Raw genomic sequence first — 20254 nt, 5'->3', positions numbered from 1 at the left:
TGCCCAGCCCAGCAAGAGAGACTTAAGTCCAACACCCTGGCCGCAGCAGCTCCACTTCCGCCTACTCGTTGTGCCTTGAGGGAGCAATCAACTTGGCTTCTTTTTAGGATAATGCCTGTTTGTACGTGTGTATATGTATGAATGAATATTTCCTCTGCAGACCCTCCAAGTGGAGGCAAAGGTTGCTTCTGAGGCATGGCACTGCATAATCCCACTCTGAATGAAGGCGGAGGGGGGGAAGATAAACATTCCTGGACAATGAGACCTTCCTTTACCCCCCACTGTATTCATACCCACTTAAAATCTGCTTCGCCACAATGCAACACTTGGCTCAAGTGAACAGCCCCCCTGGTACCGGGGCAGTGCCACTACAGAATAACATATCCCCACTCCTAGAAGCCACAAGTGTCAGCTATGGCTCAAATACAATCCTTCTGGGCCCTTACTGAGCACATTATATCCAATTCAACTGGTCTTAATATACTTTAATAAGACCTGTTTTTGATTAATTCTCCCTTGAAACCGGTAGTAACACGGCTACTAGGCACATATAAAAATTGAATGAATGGAACAGGGCTGCCAGGGAGTCAGAAGGGGAAAAATAGGAATCCTTGTGGATTTGTCCTCACCAGCTGGCTCTTGAGCCCAATATAATGGCTGTGCCCATGGCTCTCATAGCACCAGTAAGAGAAAATATTTGCCCAGCCTGTAATGTGTTTAAGGTGCGCAGTATGATTCAGTTCAGGTCATAAAGCACTTGTGTGTCACATCCTGTATGGAAGGACAGAGCTGTTCTGCCTGTATTCCCCTTAAGTGAGCAGGGACAATGGCTTTGTGTTGTGTTTGGATCCCAATGTAATAGAAATAGCCATGCATTTCAGAGCAATGTGGGGTTAAATAAGCCAAATAATACTTATAGCACCCATAGGAAACACCATACCAAGTCAGTATAGAAATGCCTGTCTGTTCCATATAATAGATGGTGATAAAACTCCCATGTCCCCACTGCACCTGCTGTTATTAAGCCTAAACGCAGAAACACTACCACAGCAAGTGACTCATAAATATTCCCCCATTTGTCGACCAAGAACGAAAGAAAAAAATTCTGATGGCCATATTAATACACAAGGTGAACAACAAGGCCATGAATCTTTTCCTCTTTCTGTGCGGCAGGTGAGGCAGATGTGGAGGGTCTGCATGACCGTGATGATCATGAACGCAGCATTAGCAGCGTACTTCAAGTGCAGCTCGGAATCTTTTTTTCTTAACAATTTCCCATTTGAAAAGTCTCTGAAGCAAAGCAAATAACTGTCACAGACAATTAGCTTTTATTGAAGAACATATTTATTTTTGGGATTAACTTGTTACCTAGCAACTCCAAATGGAGGCACAATCTGCATTCAGAGTTAACTTTGGATTGCAATTTTGCAATTAGAAGCGAATTTAGTAATAAAAGTCACCCATTAATGACACCATTTAGTAGGCTTGTACACACCATGATGGCTAACATATGGCAAACTTGTTCGAAATATTAAGATCTGCTTATCCTTTGACACCAGTATGTTCCTACTCATTGCTGTTCCGGCCCGTGCCAAACACTATGGCTAACCCATATGAAGATTAATGATTCCAGATTTCCCTCCACTCAAAGGGCAAGCGATGGCTCATTATACAGTTATTAAAAACAGCAAATTATTACAGCATTTATTATCCCGGGCAATCTTATTTGCCCCACCAAGGTCATAACTTCCATTTCTGCCATCTGCATTGGAACTAATGTGTCACATGTGCCACAACTGCACACTTACAATAAGCTACAGTATGTGAATGTAGAGCAGAGGTCCTTCAGCCCCTCCTCTTATCCTCTTACTGTCTTGTGAGGTACATACATTGTGCACAATGCATGCACTTTCACACCATAACAACCTGCTTTAGAGGCACAGATTGCCATCACTGATCTATACAGTATAGAGCCCACTGGGTCATTTCCTGTCAGTGGTTTCACTTGTTGTGCCTTTGAAGCAGGCTTTAATAATAGGACCCAACAGAACTAATGAAAACGCTCTCTGTCAGATTAAAAGGGAGCTTCAGTCTCAGCCACCTAACCACATTTAGCACAAACATTAAAACACACACACACACACACACACACACACACATACACACACACACACACACACACACACACACACACACACACACACACACACACACACAGACACACAGTGGCATGCATGCACACATACACACAGTTTACAGAAGTGGTTTACACAGAGAGGACCATGTCTTCTGATGTGTGGATGACTGCTAACCCTCTTAACAACACTGAGCATGCCATCAGTGTCCTGCTTTTCACAGTGGTAGAAAAAAAAATCGAGTGGATTGATGTCAAAGGGGAAAGGTGAGGGGGAAATGAAGAGATCAATTCATCCAGAATGTGCGACGTGATACTCTTTGTAACCCATTTCTTTTTTCCATTGTAGACTTCTGCAATGTGTGCTTTAGTGGTGGTCTTGTGCTTAATGAATCCACTTCAGTGCAGTTCCTCTCCGTAAGCCTTTAGGTTTAATCCCCCAGTCTGGAGCAGTGATAGTCTGGCCCAGGGGATGACATCTGTGAATCGTTCATTAACTTGTAACCAGCAGCAGATGTCTTTAAAAACAACTCGCTACATCTACTACGCCTTATTTCATTCCCTGCAACGGTTATTTTTGCTTTGCTTTCATTCACTGGAATGGACTCGATTGGTTGCAGTATGGAAGCCCAAAACTGACAAAAAGTGGTTAAACATTATTAGACAATTAAAACATTTTTTTTTCTTTTACCACTAATCAGTTGATTAAATGGAATAAAACTTATTTTATTTTACTATTAGATTTATTTTTCTCTAGCTCATTTCATTTTTAACTCAATCATTTTTTTCCCCCCTATTTTTTGGTCTTGGCTCACATTTAATCATAAGTTTTCCCACTCACAGCATTTCCTTTTCCTCGGCACATTTCCTATAGAGCTGTGAAGTGTTAGGAGCTATTAAAAATCTCATTCATTTTTTCCCATACACAATGTTAAATGGCCCACAGTTGGAACGCTGTTCTCAGAATGTTTTGCCAGTTAAAATGCTTTAGTTACTTTTACAAGTTGCTCCAGCAATATGCAGTATATGTGTGATTAACATAACATGTACTGGCTGGTTTAGTGTAATAAGGACTACCTTATTATTATTAATTTATTGATGTTTTGCTTTTTTTTTTTTTTTTTTTACTTATCTGATAAGCCTTTTCATACATTTTGTCAGTTTCAGGGCTCCAGAGCTCCAGTGTCACTCTGTGGAAGTGAGGAAATAAATAGCCTCCTGTGTAACATATGCTGCGCCACTTTGGACACCTGTGAAAGATGTTCAGGCTCTTAAAACAGTGGTGTATTAGGCCTCATGATGGACATGGAGCATAGAGAGAGTGGGGTATTTCAGCACTGACAGCCTCCCTATGGAAATATCATGTGTGATTTCAGGGGCGTTAACCAGAGCAGGAAGACTGTGGTCTGTGTCTCCCAGGATGATATATATGTGACACAACGTGATTCATCTGCTACTGTGCATCCATAAGCTGTCTGGCAGATTTTGGCCTTTTTCTCTTTTGGGAGAATGATTACACAGTGTGGATCTCGGGCTAAATTAGCCATGACTAGCATGAAAACATTTTCTCGTCGCTCACACACCAGGCAGATTTAGCCTGGAGACTTTTATATCTTTTATATATTTTATTTGATGTTTTGAGGACCATAAAAATGAGTAAGTGCGACGTGCATCACATGAAGAGGTTATTGAATGTGTGTGATAGAAGACCCATAGCCAAATAGATGTTGTTAGGGCATTACAGTATGATCTTGGAAATGAATGAACCACCGACGACATGCATTGGTTTGGTACCGTTCATGAGGATACGTCATAGCGAATTACAAACCCTTAACAGTGCCGTCATGCTGTTAAGGCCAAATCGACCATATCCAATCCTTTGGCTGGAGGTAGCACTTGTGTCATGCAGCGCGACATGATGGATTTCACAAATGTTTTTGAAATCACATAATTGTACACTGAAGTGAGACAAGGAAACGGCAGTTTCGGAGTTTAGCCACATATATTATAGCCATAGACAATAATGAAAGGCTTCATCGTACAGTCACATGAAATGTATTTTAATAAAACACAATGTACACATATGCAGTCCTATGACCATACATTTGCTGGATCCTAATTGTTAAACCTAGAATATGTCAAAGCATAGTTTTCTTTGCCTTTTTTCTTCTTCAAACATTGAAATCAGTAGATGAGGTCAAATGAATGTAATACAACACTTTGCGTGACATCAGACAAAAACCTTTTTCCACATGTTAAAGATACGCACTGTTATAAGGAACTCAAAGAATATTTCAGCATATAAGAGTATGAGGCAAAAATTCTCACTGAACAAAAAAAAAAAAGTACAAAATAGAATTAATAAATAAATCAAATATATACCATATAAATGAAATAGCTATGTGGCGGCTATGTTTATTATTTGTTTTTAATCATTTTAATCTGTAGCTTGGTATTACAACCTTTTTATCTCTAAAACATTTAGAACGGTGAACGAGTCAATACTGAAAATACAGTAATAAGCTTTCATAATTAGATAAACTATGTACACATGAATCTGTTGCCATGCTAGTCGAACAACTAAATTTCTTTTTTTTTTTTATCCACACTATACAGTTAGAGCATAAAGCGGTCTGAACGTAAACAGTTTGTGCTGAGAATAAAATACTTTGCAACTATGCATGGTAATTTCTTTAATATTACTCTCAAAAATGTACATAACATAAAGGCCACACATGGGAACACTGCGTCTCCATTTAGAGGGATGGTGAGGGTAGCTTTGACATAAATATAGGAACAAAAAACAGTCTCTTTCAGTTCAAGATGCCATTTTCTTGTCCATCAGCATCATTTGCTTCAGCCGAATCTCTTTGCCTCGTCATCCTCCATCTTCTTTTATCCTTCTCCCCCTCCCCTCCCCTCCTCTCCGAGTAGTTTAGCTTGCTCTCACTACCTCTCCTGTCAACTTCCCTCTAGCCGTCTTTCCCGTCTCCACACAGTCTCTGGCTGCCCCTCTGTCTTCCATCACCCTGGACGGTTAATGACATTGTTAATGACGGGAAATGAGTTCAATAATGTCAACTGTAAAGGTCCACAAGGCAAGGGGTGGGGCTGTGGGGGTACAGAGTCACCTGGTTGGTCACTGCAGCGTGGGGGCGGGGGGGAGGGGGGGGGGGGGGGGGTGAAGCAGCGGGAGGCGGAGGCATGAAGCATGTGTTTAGTGTGTTGATACCGATATTTGTACATTAGACATGTATTTTTTGTAGTGACGGATTTGTGAGTCATGGCGGTGTCCTGGCGGGCAGTGGGGTGAGGTGGGGGGGAGGGGAGGGCTGGGAGGCAGGGGAGGTGGTGGGGTTCATGATAGTCGTTGGTCAGAGTTTGGGTGCAGCAGCAGCTAGCAGCTTTGCGTTGGTTCTTTGTTCAATGGGTAGTCCGCGGTTTCAGTCCTCACTGGCTGGAGCGCGCAGATGCCAAGTGGTCGCTGTGCTGATTCTGGGCCCGAAACCGCAGCCTCTGCTTGTTCTTCTTCTTTGGTTCTTTGGGTCGGTGCTTCCCTGAGCCACCTGGCAAAAAAGAGAGAAAAAGAGAGAAATTGTTATTCCTTTAATCAGCTCTTCCCTCAATTGTTAAGATTTTTCCAAGTAACGTCCATCCTGCGTTTCAGAGCTGGAGAGAACCTCATGTCAAAGTCTTCCTGCTCAATGAAATGTGGTCTTTTTCCCTGGCAAATGATACATGAAGACCTCTCAGCAGACGTGTGATTAAAGCTGAATCACCAGCTTGGCAAAGCAGGCAACTTCCCTGAGGCCCCGAGACCCTCAGGGGCCTTGAAGGTTGTCTGTTTGGCAATTACTTTGTAGTAATTGAATTAACTGCAAATTTGTTTGGTAATATGCACCACTAATCTTGAGGCCCTGTCTTTTTAATATTTAAGTTGATATAATGCTTACAGGCTACGAATTTTTCATTTAATCTAATAATTGTAAACCAAATAACTCACAGTAAAAATCTGGCAGGTTTTCAGTTGAGAGATACTTGTTGGTTTCAAAGGTTTTGGCTAAATTGAGTTTGGGTAAATGTGCATGCGTGTGGGTGTGGGTGTGGGTGTGGGGGTGGGGTGGGGGGCTCAACATGGACACCCCAGCTCTCTGTTCCCCAGGAGGCGCCATAGTTGGTCAATCCGGTCCTGCATGCGATCCGCCAAACTTGTATTTCTTGCGTAGTTGACAAAATGTGTTCTACTCCGTTAGCTAAATCGTTATGGGAAACTGACCAAAATGTCAAATCGTATTTATTTTTTTAAAAGATCGATGCAGTTCCACACAGAAAAACATTTGCGTCACATAACCTTGTTGACCTGGACTTTCTACACTATAAAGAGATTGTTGGCAACAGTGTGTTGCTGTACTAAGCATATTTGCTTTTATTGCACTGGAAGCCATGCTGTAGTACTTGTGACTGACCTCGCACTTGAATATTGATCAGACTCAGAAATTGGGACAATTTTTACGACGCTGTGTTAAATTTGTACCTGATCATTTGTTCGAAAGATGTCTCTAATTAATCACTAATGAGATGATGATAAGTGGACATGACTGCTTTCTGGGCAACAGATAATTGATGAATTTGCATTGATTTTTAAAAGCATAACCAAGGCTCACTAATCAGACTGTTGAGCAATATATTATGAGAGCTCAACCTGCTTATTTTATGGTACAGGACCCATTGACTTGACTTAGTCCTGAATTTAGGGTTAGGGTTAGGATTAGGGTTAGGGTTAGTGAAATTTGGAGAAAAGGTGATGGAAGAAGCTTTGTGGATCACAAGTGTGCTTTTAAAATTGATGCAAGGATTCAGATGGCATTGTTATTTATTACATCTCATACAAACTACATTTGCCAATAACACAGGCTGCACTACATAAAGACATGAACCTTATACGAGGCAACATAGCATATCAGATCTCTCCTAAGCTCAGGACTCAACCTACATTTTTAAACAAACGTCTGTTCACACCAACACTCTTCACTGTCACTGGAAAAGAGACAGGAGACAAGTATGGGACGTTGCATAACTATCTTTCCAAGTTGGAAAGGTCCCCCAGCCCAAGGTTAATCCATCCCAGGTTTCACTGGGACAGGCAAGGCATGCTGGGAACTGACTTCCTGCTCTTGTGGAAGCTTGTGCGGTGGAGGTTCTGCACCCACGGCTCCCTGTGACAGAGAAAACTCTGGCTACTGAACCGCAAGGCAACAATCTGGCTGCCAAGGCCACAAATAAGATAACGAGGTGTGTGTGCGAGATGTGTGTGAGGAGGAGTGAGTGTGAGGGAATTTAAGGGAAAAGAAAATCTAATGGGGGGAAAAGTGGAGTAAGGCTTGGATGATGAGACGCTATCTGGATCCTGATCTAGAACACAAAAACAAGCCACGCTATGGTTCGCTGAGGGGGGAAGAACAGGAAAGCTGTACAGAAAAACAAGTCTTGAAACGCAGGCTTTCGCTGCCCGACTCTGGGACTTATTACTTGCACTTGTTCAGGCCGTTTCTCTCACGAAAAATAGGTAACTGTGTAAAATGGCCTTATCTCTAATTACCTTCTCATATGCGCTGACATTTGGCCTTTTAAGCACCCGCTAAAACACACCCATTGCCAGTTCTCAGGGCTACACTGTGAGGTAGATTTGAAAATATTCACTCGTTTAAGCCGACATGCATGAGAGAGCAAGATATTGCTCTGCTAATAGGGTCTCTCAATGAATAATACAGATGCATGCAAACATCAAACCACCTCAGAGCTATTTCCTGTAATTAATTTAATCTCGTTATTTTGAGTCACATTTCCAATCTGAGCCATGGCAATAAAGTTTCTCGGACACAGCTCGCAGTTAAAATCAGCCGTTCAAAGCAGCTTTCACATCTCTTCCATCAGAATCTCATGCCCTTCAATTGAAAAATGTTCCCAGAAGACTTTGTACACTTGCTTAACTGATGCCACTTTACATTTTTTGCGTGACTTACAGTACAATAATGTTTGTTAAAGCAAATCTGTGGCTAAAAGGCATTTGGCCTATAGGTTAGTTTTCCTAATTGCTATTTAAAGAGGTAATTTTCCTTCAAAACAGTGTTGCTAGGTGCCTGATAAACACGCCTTTCAGTGCAATCAACTCAGATGAATTACATTTGACGGCAATAAAGAACCTGGTGCAGCATTACACTCTCTCTATAACGGGCAAAGCCCTCGTGGGCCATTCCTTGGACGCAAGGCTGCATTTAAACTGAAAAAGCCTGCATTTACAGCAATTGCTTGAAACACAAATAAATATGTGAGAGTTAAGTTAAAAAGTAGTTTTCCTGGCTAGTTCAGGACTGGGCAGGAGATCTGTAATCCAAAGAGTTTTACGCTTTCTGTAACAGCGCGCGCACACACACATACACACACACACACATACACACACACACAACTGCAGGAAAGAAACAAAGTCAGCAGCTTTACATTCAGACTGAGCTGTTGTTCATGGGGTATGAAGTGCAGACAGAACTCATAAGTACACTGATTAATCATCCTACATTAGTAAGAAAACTCAATTTAAAGCTTTGTGATTAAACATGGGCCACTCATATCATTTCTAACCGTTCCTTCTTCATTTTTTTCCCCTTTGTTCCTTTGATTATAACAAACTTTAACATGTATGCCGACTGACCTTTTGACATCTGTCTTCCTATATTAAAAGATTACCCCACAGAAATGTATGTTTTCTAGGAACATTTACATTTGCTGCAAATACAAAAGTGAGGTAAAAGCCACACCAGACCGCAGTGACCACACTCTGGCTTGTAGTCCGTGGACTCGAGAAACTGCCATAGCCTCGGCCAGACGTAGCTAAAACTAAATTAATATATTTATTGATTTTCCCTAACCTAGCTGTTATCTGTAAAGGAAAAAAATATAATTGTTTATGAACTGTTATCTTAAGTTATTCCACCCAACTGAATAGCAGTTAGTCATGATGGAGAAAACATCACTCCTGCTAAAGGCAACCAGTTTAGCAGATTTCAGAAACTGTCATCTCAGATTTTGACTTTAGTGGGATTTATAGGATTTAGTGTGATTAAGCTACCTTCAAACCAAACATATTTAAATGTATTAAATTTTAAAGTAATTCATCATATTGGATCCAGTATAAATCTAAATAGCAAGTGGAAAGACAGACACCAAAACAGAGATATATAATGAGGTATGGACTTAAACAAACAGTAAAAATGGACAAGAAAATGCAGAAAAGGACTCATATCGTTGTCAGTTGTCAGCTTAAAATGCCATAAAATTAAAGCATTACAACATTTTTGTCAGTTGTGCACTTTTCAAGCCAGCCCTAAAACTTTAAAACCCTTTTTTCTCAACTTCACTGCTTCATGTAGTTAGAGCTCTCTGCCTTTTTGTAAGACGGTTGTTTCCAAGGCTTTCTTCTCGTTCCTCGCTGTGCCTTTGGCTGTAACGACTAGCAAGTTGATGACAGCTGTCAAGGCCAAGTCAAATTATCATCCTACACATGGAATATTCAAAACATTCCTCCTTAAAAAAAAAAGAGACAATCATAGGAGCCATTACAGCAGGGAGCAAACACACTCCATAAAGTCGATCCTGATGCTTTCCAGTCATCGCTTTTAAATTGCACCACAATAAATCACCAGATTCTGGATATTTTAAAGATACTGTAGGTTTCTCACAATATCCAGTGTTACTGTTATTTCCTTTCCATTCAGAACCTCTAACATTACTCATCAGAGACATTCACACATCCTCAAATAATAATCTCTGAATTTTATTAACTGTAGATGTTGAACACTTCCAATGTGACATCTCTAACCAGTATCATCATGCACAATATTTCAAAATTCAGCTCTAACTCCTCAAACTAACTGATGGCACTTCATAAGCATACCTCCACAGCAATTTTGGACCATATTTCATAAGCCAAAGTTCTTAATGTTGACAGCTAGAGGGCAACCAATCCCCACATAAACCCCCTTCCCCCAGCATCTGATACAATCCTAGTGAGATGGTCTATCATATCTACCCAAGAACTCCCATTTAGCCTTTCCTCCGGGCACTACGCACTGAACACTGAGCTTTCATCATCTCATATTTACGACCGATGTAATCACTTAAGCTGATTACCAGGGTTCAGAGGAAACAGTTTAATTTGCCTGGAAAGAAATGATTAAGTCATCTCAATTGCTTTCAAAACCAAGAACAAATTCATAAATCGTAGAGCATGTAAAGATAATTTTTTCTTGGAAGGCACAGTAGGTTTCAAATCATTTTCTGTCTTTGTTTGTTTTTTGTTATTTTTTGTATGCGTCCGCAACTGGCACGGCAAGGATTAAATCAAAGGAGAATGACTTTTATCACAAAATTAGAATCCTTTTTTATACTTTTCTTTCCATCCTGGCTGCATTTTACTATCACTCCAGCAAAAAAAAAAAAAAACATAATTTGACCAATGTTTAGTTTTGCTTCGCAGATACAATCTTCTTCTCAAAGCTTGACGTTTTGTGTTTGAGTTTGAAAGGAAAGTAAATCAAACAAACAAACAAAAAACTCAAGAGCAAATCAAAATGTTTTGTATTTCAGAATCAGAAGCAGAGGCTGCGGTGGGATGGTTTGTTTACTGCTGTCAAAAAATGACCTTTGCGAAATTCTTTTATGCATCTGTGTGTGTTTGTGTGTCTCTCTCATTCTGTGTGTGTGTGTGTGTGTGTGTAAATTATATACGTGCCCTTTATGTCTGTGAGTCAGTGATTGCGAGCTTCTATATCACCTATGTGAGCTTGAGAAATACTTAGTGTCATTTCCAATCTTTTCAGCTGCCAAACCAACGAGCAACGAAATATTAAACTTCTCCGCACGCACTGTGGTGGACGTTCCTCAATAACCTCTGAAAGCCAGTCGGGATCTGCTGATTTTTTTCTTTTTCCTCCACATCATTCTCCTTCTCCATTCCACTCTCCTTGTCCCTGCGATGCTATTTGAGGAGCTCAGCAATAATCAAGACGACTGCGTGGTGAAGATCCAACTACGAGTTAAGCGCTATAGGACGTATCGTATTATTAAGGCCCAGCGCTCCAGAATAACATCTCCTCGCAGAATGGGCAATATGACGACTTGTCCAACTGATGCACTGAAAGATAATCAGTCAAATCCATATCCAGGGGGAAGGAAGCCAAAGCCAAAGCACCCTTCATCTGTGTCAAAGCTAATATCTTTGTTTTGGAAAAGGGGATCAACTCAAGAATATGTATAAGTTTACACGAGAGAAAGTCTGCATTATGCAACAGTGTCGTATTCCAGTGAAATAAGACTTTATTTACCTTTTTGTCACAAATCATAGTTTTTAGAATCTCCACTCAAGGAAAGAGCCTTTTTTTTCTCTCTCTCTTAACCAGCCCTGAGGCTACTGTGGGGGTATCTTATACATATACCCTATAATCACAGAGGCCATGACCTGCTAGAAAAGAGCAATGCACCGACTGTCGGCACAGGCCAAGTGATTTCATCCACTAACGGCTCCGGCGGCAGTGCAGGAATCGAAGGCCTAATCTTATCTCCATTGCTTGCGGTTTGAGAAAAATCGATGGCTGACCTCGAGAAGGCATTAAGACGTACGGTAAATGGGATCCTGTACTGCTTAAAACTCTCCCCTGCTCTCCTGTTACCCCCGTCCCTCCACTTGACGCAGACGGTCAATTAATAACCTTTGCAGGACAGAGACAGAAGGGAGGGGGGATGAAACAAAACAAAAAAAAAATCAAAACAATTTTGAAGAAGATTCGGGGGGACTTAAGGAAGGTAAAGCCGGAATTTTTTGGCGGCTCGTCTTTTTCAAACAGGCCAAAGCGGAGGCCATTATTTGTGAGGGAAGGAGAGAACTACTGGCGCCAGTGAGATTTGATTTCAGTGGCAGAAATTGGATTAGCAGCCATTAAGGGCCTCCTCACACATACATTTATAATGCTGTGAAGGGGAAAGGATCTGTAGCCAGCCAGTGCTCTCTTTACTCACACACCGACAACTCCTCTGTCTGGGAAAAGGTTACATACGCTGACACTGCCCTATACTGCTGCTGAACTTAGTTTTCACTTGATTTATAGGTGGGACGCAGTGGTATGACCTCAAGTGACCCACAGTTCATTGAGGCGTAGGCCAAAGCTAGGCCAAAACTTTTAATGGTGCTTTGTGCCGTTTTCTGCGCGCAGGGAAACGCTGTAGTGGGCTCATTTGACATTTGAAGCAAATTTACGCTTCAGTCCATAGCTTATGGAAAGGCAGAGGAGAATATGATACAGATGAAAATAATGTTGAAGTGTAAAAAAGGCAGAAATTTGTTACAGATTCAGACCTGGACAGAGTGAAAAGGCTACAATATTTAAGAGGAAAACTACTGGGAAATATTGTGGCAGAGGCACAGACGTCAGATGTAGGAAAAAAGAAATCAGCCTTTTGACAGAGAGGACAATCATTTACAAGAAGCTCATCTTGCCAACCAACTGACAAGAGGCTCTCTGCACAGCGTCACTTAGCCCTAACAAGGTTACTGCGGATCACACTCTTTCATTCACTCTTTCATTCTGTCGTTCTCTTTCTCCCATGCTCTGCTTACTATCACCGCGCTGCTGGGCGAGAATGATTTAAAACATACGCATTCCAATTTAAAAAGCTAATGTTGGGATTAGGTCGGTCATTATTTTCTCATCTATGACCCGGTAGAGGATCTGCACGGAGATTAAAAAAGCAGGTTAGCTCACCGCTCCGCTCTTTGATGCTTCGTTTCACTGACAATAAGCTAAAGCGAAAACCCGACTCGGAGATTAGCGTCCCTAAGCGGAGAAGTCCCGGCAAAACATGCATGACTGACACGGTGATTAATACGCCCGATGGTCAGTGTAGACAGCCTGTTTTTCCCCCTCTGGAGAAAGTTGATCACACCAGCAAGAAGCAGCCACAACTGGTCCAGGAAGGGCAACAGAACAGATGATGGCTCTTGCGCATTAAAGTTCTCCATCAGTCTACTCAAGAGTTCAAAGTGATGCTCTACTGCAGTTCACAGTATGTTAACTGTTCCCTCGTGCCGCATGGTTACCATCTCAGGCTCGAGCGCTCAAAGGTAGGTTATCAAGTAGAAATCGTCCGTGACCGATGTTAAATTAGGCCAACTGCCAAAAAGCTCCAGAAGACATTCCAGAGACACTTTCTCCACTATGCCTTCCCTTAGACACTTGCACCTTGGTTCAGAATCATTGGAAAGTTGTGAATTATTTCTCCCATCTGTACTAGGGAAAATGCAATGGAATCATCCGTTAGGCCATATTTCCAAGTTGGAAACATAGGGTGTGATTACTCAAGTTTCTGCACTTTGATGCAGTAATGCTGCTGTAAAGTTTGCCAACCGTCCTGTAAAATGCGTAACTGTCCTGTAATTAGAAACTAAAAGATTTGTTCCGTATTGAACTGATACACTTTGTTCTGTCAGTTTTTTTGAGAATCAATTCAGTGTAAGTCTATATTAGAGAAATATTATAAATGACGTGTTCTCTACAATTTATGTGAATTAAGCAATTTTTGCTTTCTACTTTAGGCTGTTTCCCATAATTCGCAGAAAGCAACGTAACTACACCATTGGTAGGAGTATGGTTAAGAGACACGCTCAGCCAATCGATGCCTTTTGCATCAAACCAATATAATACGGCATCCCATTTCCATGACGATGGCAAGCGCATGGTAAACGCACCCAGTGAACTGCTCTGCAAAGGTGATTATGTTATGGTAAACTTCAAATATAAACCTCCAGAAAACCAACAATGTGGTGAAAATGACATTAAATGAGTTAGGGTAGCCTTTCAAGTGGAGAGTAACCACATGCAGGTTAAAACTAGAATACCAAAGGACACAGAACCACCACAAACTGAGTACAATTTGAAAAAAAAGGAGTACAGACAAGAGGACATGGCAATTGATATTTGAGAATGTGTCAGTATATCCTGTAATTATATTGCTTTTCTCTTCTGGGAATAGAGGATCTGAATAAATATTTACATAGATGGTTGCAAAACAGAAATTATTTGGAGTGCAGACCTATGAGTCCCAGGGTTGTGGGGAATTGTGCATGCTGTGTTGAGTAGCTATCTAAAAATAATTGGTAATTGTTTCACATGCTGGGCTGTAAACCTAATAGCTATGTGGACATTACAAAACAAGCATTGTCCAGGTGCAAATGTAAGACCCATCCTTATGGGCAAAATGAGCATTATTATATTATTATACAGGAAGTTGGCAACCCTTTAATTGTACTCCTCAAAATACCCCAAAGGTTGATATTCAGACTCTTAACATCTGTGTGACATCAGTGTTGGATAGGTTAACTGAAAAATGCAATCAGTAACTCGTTAGATATTACTCACTGACACATTACTTTTCTAATTATTAAACAACACAAGTAATTGGTTACATTACTTGTTACATGACTACTTAGCAGCACTGTCAAAGCCTCCAAAACCTCAAATCACACAGAGTACAAAAGAGGACATTGCAGATTTATCAAGCAGCCAGCCAATCATTGTTAGTACTACTATCAACAGTTAGATTAACCCCGGTGACTCAACGCTGCAGATGTCCTGTTCTCAGTAAAGCCATGAGGTTACACACCAACTCTGAATACAACCCAGGTGAAAAACAGGTCAACCTATGCTGTGGCTAGCCGGCAGCTATAGGAACATGTAAATAATACAACATTGGAGCAGTCTTTTCACTGAATGCTAAGTTGTCAATCCTCCATCAAACTCCCATCAAGATAGCAAACAAGTCAACCCTGAAAATAAGGGATAAGTAGCTGTTGTGCACTTACTGAATTTCAAATTGTAATCCCTTACACTATAAGTAATGTCATTATAGTAACACATTACTGTAATACACTTGTGATAAAATGCTAGATGTATTAATATAAAAATTTGAGCTGAAGAAAGTCTCATTATGTGTTGATGATCTTCTCTGGTTTTCCTGTGCTACATCACTGAAACATACAGATACAGTAATTTTTATAATCTCTGTAACCTCTGAAACTTTAGACACTTTCTGTCACCAGTCTCACTACTGCATCACCATACTACTGCAGCAATAACTCTGTTGACTGTGGGAAGTTAAAAAGGGCCCCACACAGGACCAGATGGTTTCTTACCAATCCATGTAAGGTTTATTAGTTTAAAACGGCACTAGGCAAGATTTATATGGAAAAATACACCTGGCTTTTCAGCCTAAATTGCAAAGGGAATAGCACTCTATCCCCGCTTTACCCTTTTTGCCCAAATGAATTTCTAGTCAGAGCTTCATATTCACCTACAAAAGAAACTGATTAATCTAAGCGTCACTTCTTTTCTTAACTGCTGCAAGCAGATGCTTCATCTTTAGAAAATTCCACAACATGGGATAGATTTTCTCATCCCAGTGGTAAAGCAGTTCAGCCATTATTTCTAAATGTCTGGTGGGGGTACCAGACACCGAGAAAAAGAAATTAGGTCTGAGGAGTTAAATCACATGACGTTATATGGTTTCTGGGCTATGACATCCTGCCAACTGTTACGGTTTTCCCACTTCCACTCGCAGCTGCCAAAATGTGACAACTTGACATGTAACTTGAAAGCAGAACTCCGAACGCGCACTGTTGCCCCCTGCAGCAGTGAGAAGTAATTGTTGTCAAAGTTTAAATAGAAGCCTGCTGTTTATGTGACTCAACCTCTGCAAAACTTCGAAAATGTGCCAGATAGTGAGGTATGATGCTCACATTTCATTTTTTCAGTTTAGAATTAAGGCGTATAACTAATCATTATCAGCTTTTATCCACTAAATGGCACCTTGCTCTACTGCAGTGGTTTCACACAACCAGCGGTGTCATGAGAGTAAGCATCCAGGCAGCGAACAGGCATCACGACCGGCCTTCTGAGCCTGATGTGCCTGGAAACCGCAGGATTCAGAGAAGTGAGCAGCCCCCTCTGTGGTTTGCTATCTCCCGACTGACTCATCGACACATCTGGGCTTAAGTATATGGGGCTCTCCTGCCCCACAGGCACTTGGGTAAATGAGGGATAATTAGCTTTAGTTGACTTTAATGAATGGCTTAATGTTGTGTTTCATTTCTGATGAGAAAAATATAAAGCTCAGCACTTATCAAAGGGGGGCCTGTGCCAATCTTCCCGAAGGCTTGCCGCTGGTGTGGGTCTGTTTGTTTATGTATTTGTTGTGTGCATGGGGGCGAGGCGGGGTGAGCTGAAGATAGCTGCAGCAGCATACTGTATGAGGGAGTAGTAAAGATGTGACCGCAGAATCTAAAGATCAGGAACCTGTGGGGACACACAGTAGCAAATTCATCATTCTAGCTTGAAAGCTACTACAGATGTGAACTCTGTTTGTCTTTACTCAAAGATACAAAGCAGGCTGTTGCACTCCACTTTCTTTTTAATGTCTTATATCAAGATGAGATCTCTGCAAAGGCTTTGATCCATCTTATAATTCCCACATGCTGTGATACAAAGCAGGAAATGTCTTGAAGAGTTATGATATGCATTCATTTTTCTTTCCAATAAGCGTATTGCATTCAGTTGATGAATTTAATCATTTTAGATACACACAACATCCAGCATGGATTTATTTGTTTTGTCCAATATTTGTTAGTAAGCTGCTCTAAAGCTCATCTGATATAACTGTCATCTACAGTTCGCTATCTTTACACTGATTTACCGGCATTTGCTGCTGCAGCTCAATACAGTTAATCATCTTTGCTGTGCCATTAAGAAGTTAAAGCTAATAAAACTGAACTTGGCTGTTCAGTTTACTGTACTTTTACTCACTCTATCTTATTCTTTTAATAGCAAATCATGTTTGGCATCCTTTGACTAATAGAATGAAACACACTCCAGAGGATCTCACCAATCTGGATCAAGGTAGGAAAAACACATCTTGCACAAGGGGGTAACCCAGGCTTGGGGATTTACCTTGCTCAGCCCCCTGCAATGAGCCTCTAGGTCTTCTCTAACAATCTCCCTGCATTACAGCACCCCACCCCACTTTATGGAGAGGAGTACTATGATTGTTAACACAGCCATGAGGTGGCACGCAATAAGGTGCACTAAGAGTAGGGGGGGACTTTTGGCTCTCCTATGGGGCTATAAATTGGAGGAGGGATGAAAGGATGAGGGTTTCTGCCAACACTTTGTCCACACTGTAAACTACTACACATTAAGCCAGATAGTAAAAACCTGCAGTCCATGTTAGGATATACTTTGGTATGTGAGTGCCCACATACAGAAATATAAAAGCATCTACAGTTGACTGTTCGCTAAACCCATCCACAGAAGAGCAATTGTTCAATCTTAGTTATGGGTGATACTCGCCATTTGAAGAGTTTGGAGGGTGCCTTTTTTTTTCATTTATTTTTTTAGCTTTTCCAAAACCAAAAACACAACAACATGTTTATCTGCCCTAACGTTAGCTGCAATCACATGTCCAGTTAATTAGCTCACTACCTACAGTAGCAACTGAAAGTTATGTCCAAGACTAAGGTGTATAATTAACTTACTACATTAGTTTGTGGGGTTAACATTACAGGTTTGGTTAAAATAAAGCTGGGATAATGACTAGCATATCCACTGTGTATTTCCATCTCGTGTGCTATCAGAGTTACAGTCCTGCTCTTAGTTGGTAGTTATACTCCAGCAAGACCAGCCAACATTACCTGAGACTTACTATCTTTACACAGCAGTACAAGAACAATATGTGTTCCTTCATGTCTTCTACTTGAATGATAAACTGGTTAAGAGGTTGATCTGAAATCAGGGACACATAGTTTAAAAATGAAGGATTTTGAGTTAAAATCTGCCACTACTAACAATGTAAACTGTATGTGCCATGTGAGAATGGAAAGCATGTCAATCATAGCAACAGTAACCAAGCGGAGAGGGGCTTAGAGATTAGTCAATTACTTTATGGCTAAATTAAGACAGAACAAGGTGACCATGGTTGCCATCTCCATCATGCATCCATACAACTATGTTGTGTTTGGGCATGGGTGTTATTAAGTGTTTTTGTCCATGTGCGTGCACACACACACACACACACACACACACACACACACACACACACACACACACACACACACACACACACACTTCCTTCTCTAATTCCACCTAGTCTCCTTATTGCTGGTCTCTGTGGGTCTGTAAGGGAATGGAGGAGGATATAGGAGGAAATTGTCCAACATGATTCCCTCTTACATCTCATTTCTGCATAAGTCCTTTCATCCCCCTTCTCTCTACTAGGAACCTCCAGGAGGAAATCCCTCACATGTTTGGACATGGAGCACAACTGTCCCAAAACAGGACCAGAGCCTAACAAGCGGGGAGCCAAGCTAAGTCAGACAGGCTTAGATACTAAAACAGAGACAGGGGCCATCAGGATCATGCCACAATCCCCGTGCAATCGCCATGGATGAGGGAATCATGTCTGGCTGGCACTTTTTTGTTTTTCTGTGATTGTTCTACTAACTCTGGAAGGGCGCTGTTGTTCAGTCTCATCTTGTGATCCAACAGATTGCACATATTTTTTGATAAAAATAGTACATTAGTTCACAGAGTTGAGTGGAAGAAAGGGTGGGTGGGCGGAGGGTATGTGTTTGATGTATTCGCAGAGCTCCTGTTGCACAGGGAGAGAGGTAAAGCCAATTCAGGAAGGGCCTGATCCTCTCTAAGGCCTGTGCTGCATCAAACACTTGTCAAACACTAGGCAGACAGACAGCTGAGTGGCTCTGACAGATCTGATCACAGACATGGGCAACAAGAGTCACCGCCGCTCAGCTCCTCTATCCAGGCACAGCTCTCCCTCTCCTGTCAATAATCCCCCCTTCGACTCACTAAAACACAAACAGAGGGCTTTGAGGCATATGGCAGACATTTTCTTGTTGTTTTTAGATGTGTATGATTACAGTGCAATTTTAACGGTCATTTCAGGGTCTCACCTCACCAAGGAGGGCTTTGTGTACTCCAGAAGGCAGCAGCATCTGTCAGAGATGCAGCAGGGGAAGGAGAAAGGAATCAAATCAAAGGGAGACTTAAGCTCCCGCTAATCCGAAAGAACTGTCTCAAGGCCTGTTGGGATCACGATACTGAACTTTGCCACCCAGCGGGAAGGAGCATTTATGTTTGAAGGGATTTGATATGGTACCTGGAATAGCTTGAGTTTCTTGAAACTGACCACTAAATCATGTCTCGAGTTTTTTCCTTGGAGAGCCATCATATTAAATGTGCTGAACAGGCAATATAAAGGTTATTTCTGACATGCCAGAATGGTCAAAATGGTGTATTTCATGTAGAAATATTAAATACAAATACTATTACAATTACATAAATTACTGATAACATACAAATATTTGCATTGTAAATTAGAAAGGTGTTACCTTCCCTATAAAAAAAATGCAATATGCCTTTTACCTTTAAATGTAATTCAAAGACCATAATTTAATGTAAATCTACTGTGTTTATTGTATTTTATCATTTATGTTTTGAAGTGTGATTCAAATGTTCTCCATATTGGTCTTTATGTTCAATACAGGCAGCTGCAATTATTAAAATTGAACACGTGCCATGGATAAGTTGAAAAATGCATATTGCACATACAGCTTTCTACAATTACGGAAACATCACACAATATACGGTAGCAGTCAGGAAAATTATCCTTAGAGGATGTCTGGGATTTATTCTTCTCTTTAAACACAGTCAAATTACTATGTCTAATGGGAAATGTGATGAAGCCACAGAGAATTCTCACTGAATTCTGCAGTTCCCCTCAGCTCTACAGAAAGCTTTTCTGGCATCTTTCGGATCATTGTTTTGGTTTTTTACGGCCTGCAACTTTACGGAGTCTCACGGCTCTCTCACCGTTCTTTCCAGACACAGATGGTGGCAAGAGTAAAAAAAGTCAAGTCAAGTCAAATGTACTTATAAAGCACACTTAAAAACAGCAGTTGACCAAAGTGCTGTACAATCAAAATAGTAAAAAACCATAAAACAACAC

At 41.0% G+C, this 20254-nt stretch overlaps 1 protein-coding gene across 2 annotated transcripts in view; it reads right to left on the bottom strand.

Moving 5' to 3' along the window:
- Window positions 1-5584: 5584 nt before the first annotated feature.
- Window positions 5585-20254, bottom strand: part of rspo2 (R-spondin 2) — a 59390-nt gene continuing 44720 nt past the window's right edge. The window contains exon 5 of one of the 2 annotated variants that reach the window (XM_062423018.1): window positions 5585-5700. In XM_062423018.1, coding sequence (XP_062279002.1) covers window positions 5585-5700 — 116 coding nt within the window. The remainder of the gene's footprint in view (window positions 5701-20254) is intronic. The other variant, XM_062423017.1, reaches the window with a different exon arrangement.

The sequence above is a fragment of the Scomber scombrus genome, chromosome 7 (genome assembly GCF_963691925.1).
Source record: "Scomber scombrus chromosome 7, fScoSco1.1, whole genome shotgun sequence".
Taxonomy (NCBI): Eukaryota; Metazoa; Chordata; class Actinopteri; order Scombriformes; family Scombridae; genus Scomber; species Scomber scombrus.
The sequence above is the reverse complement of the archived record's forward strand: the minus strand, read 5'-3'. Positions and strand labels throughout refer to the sequence as shown.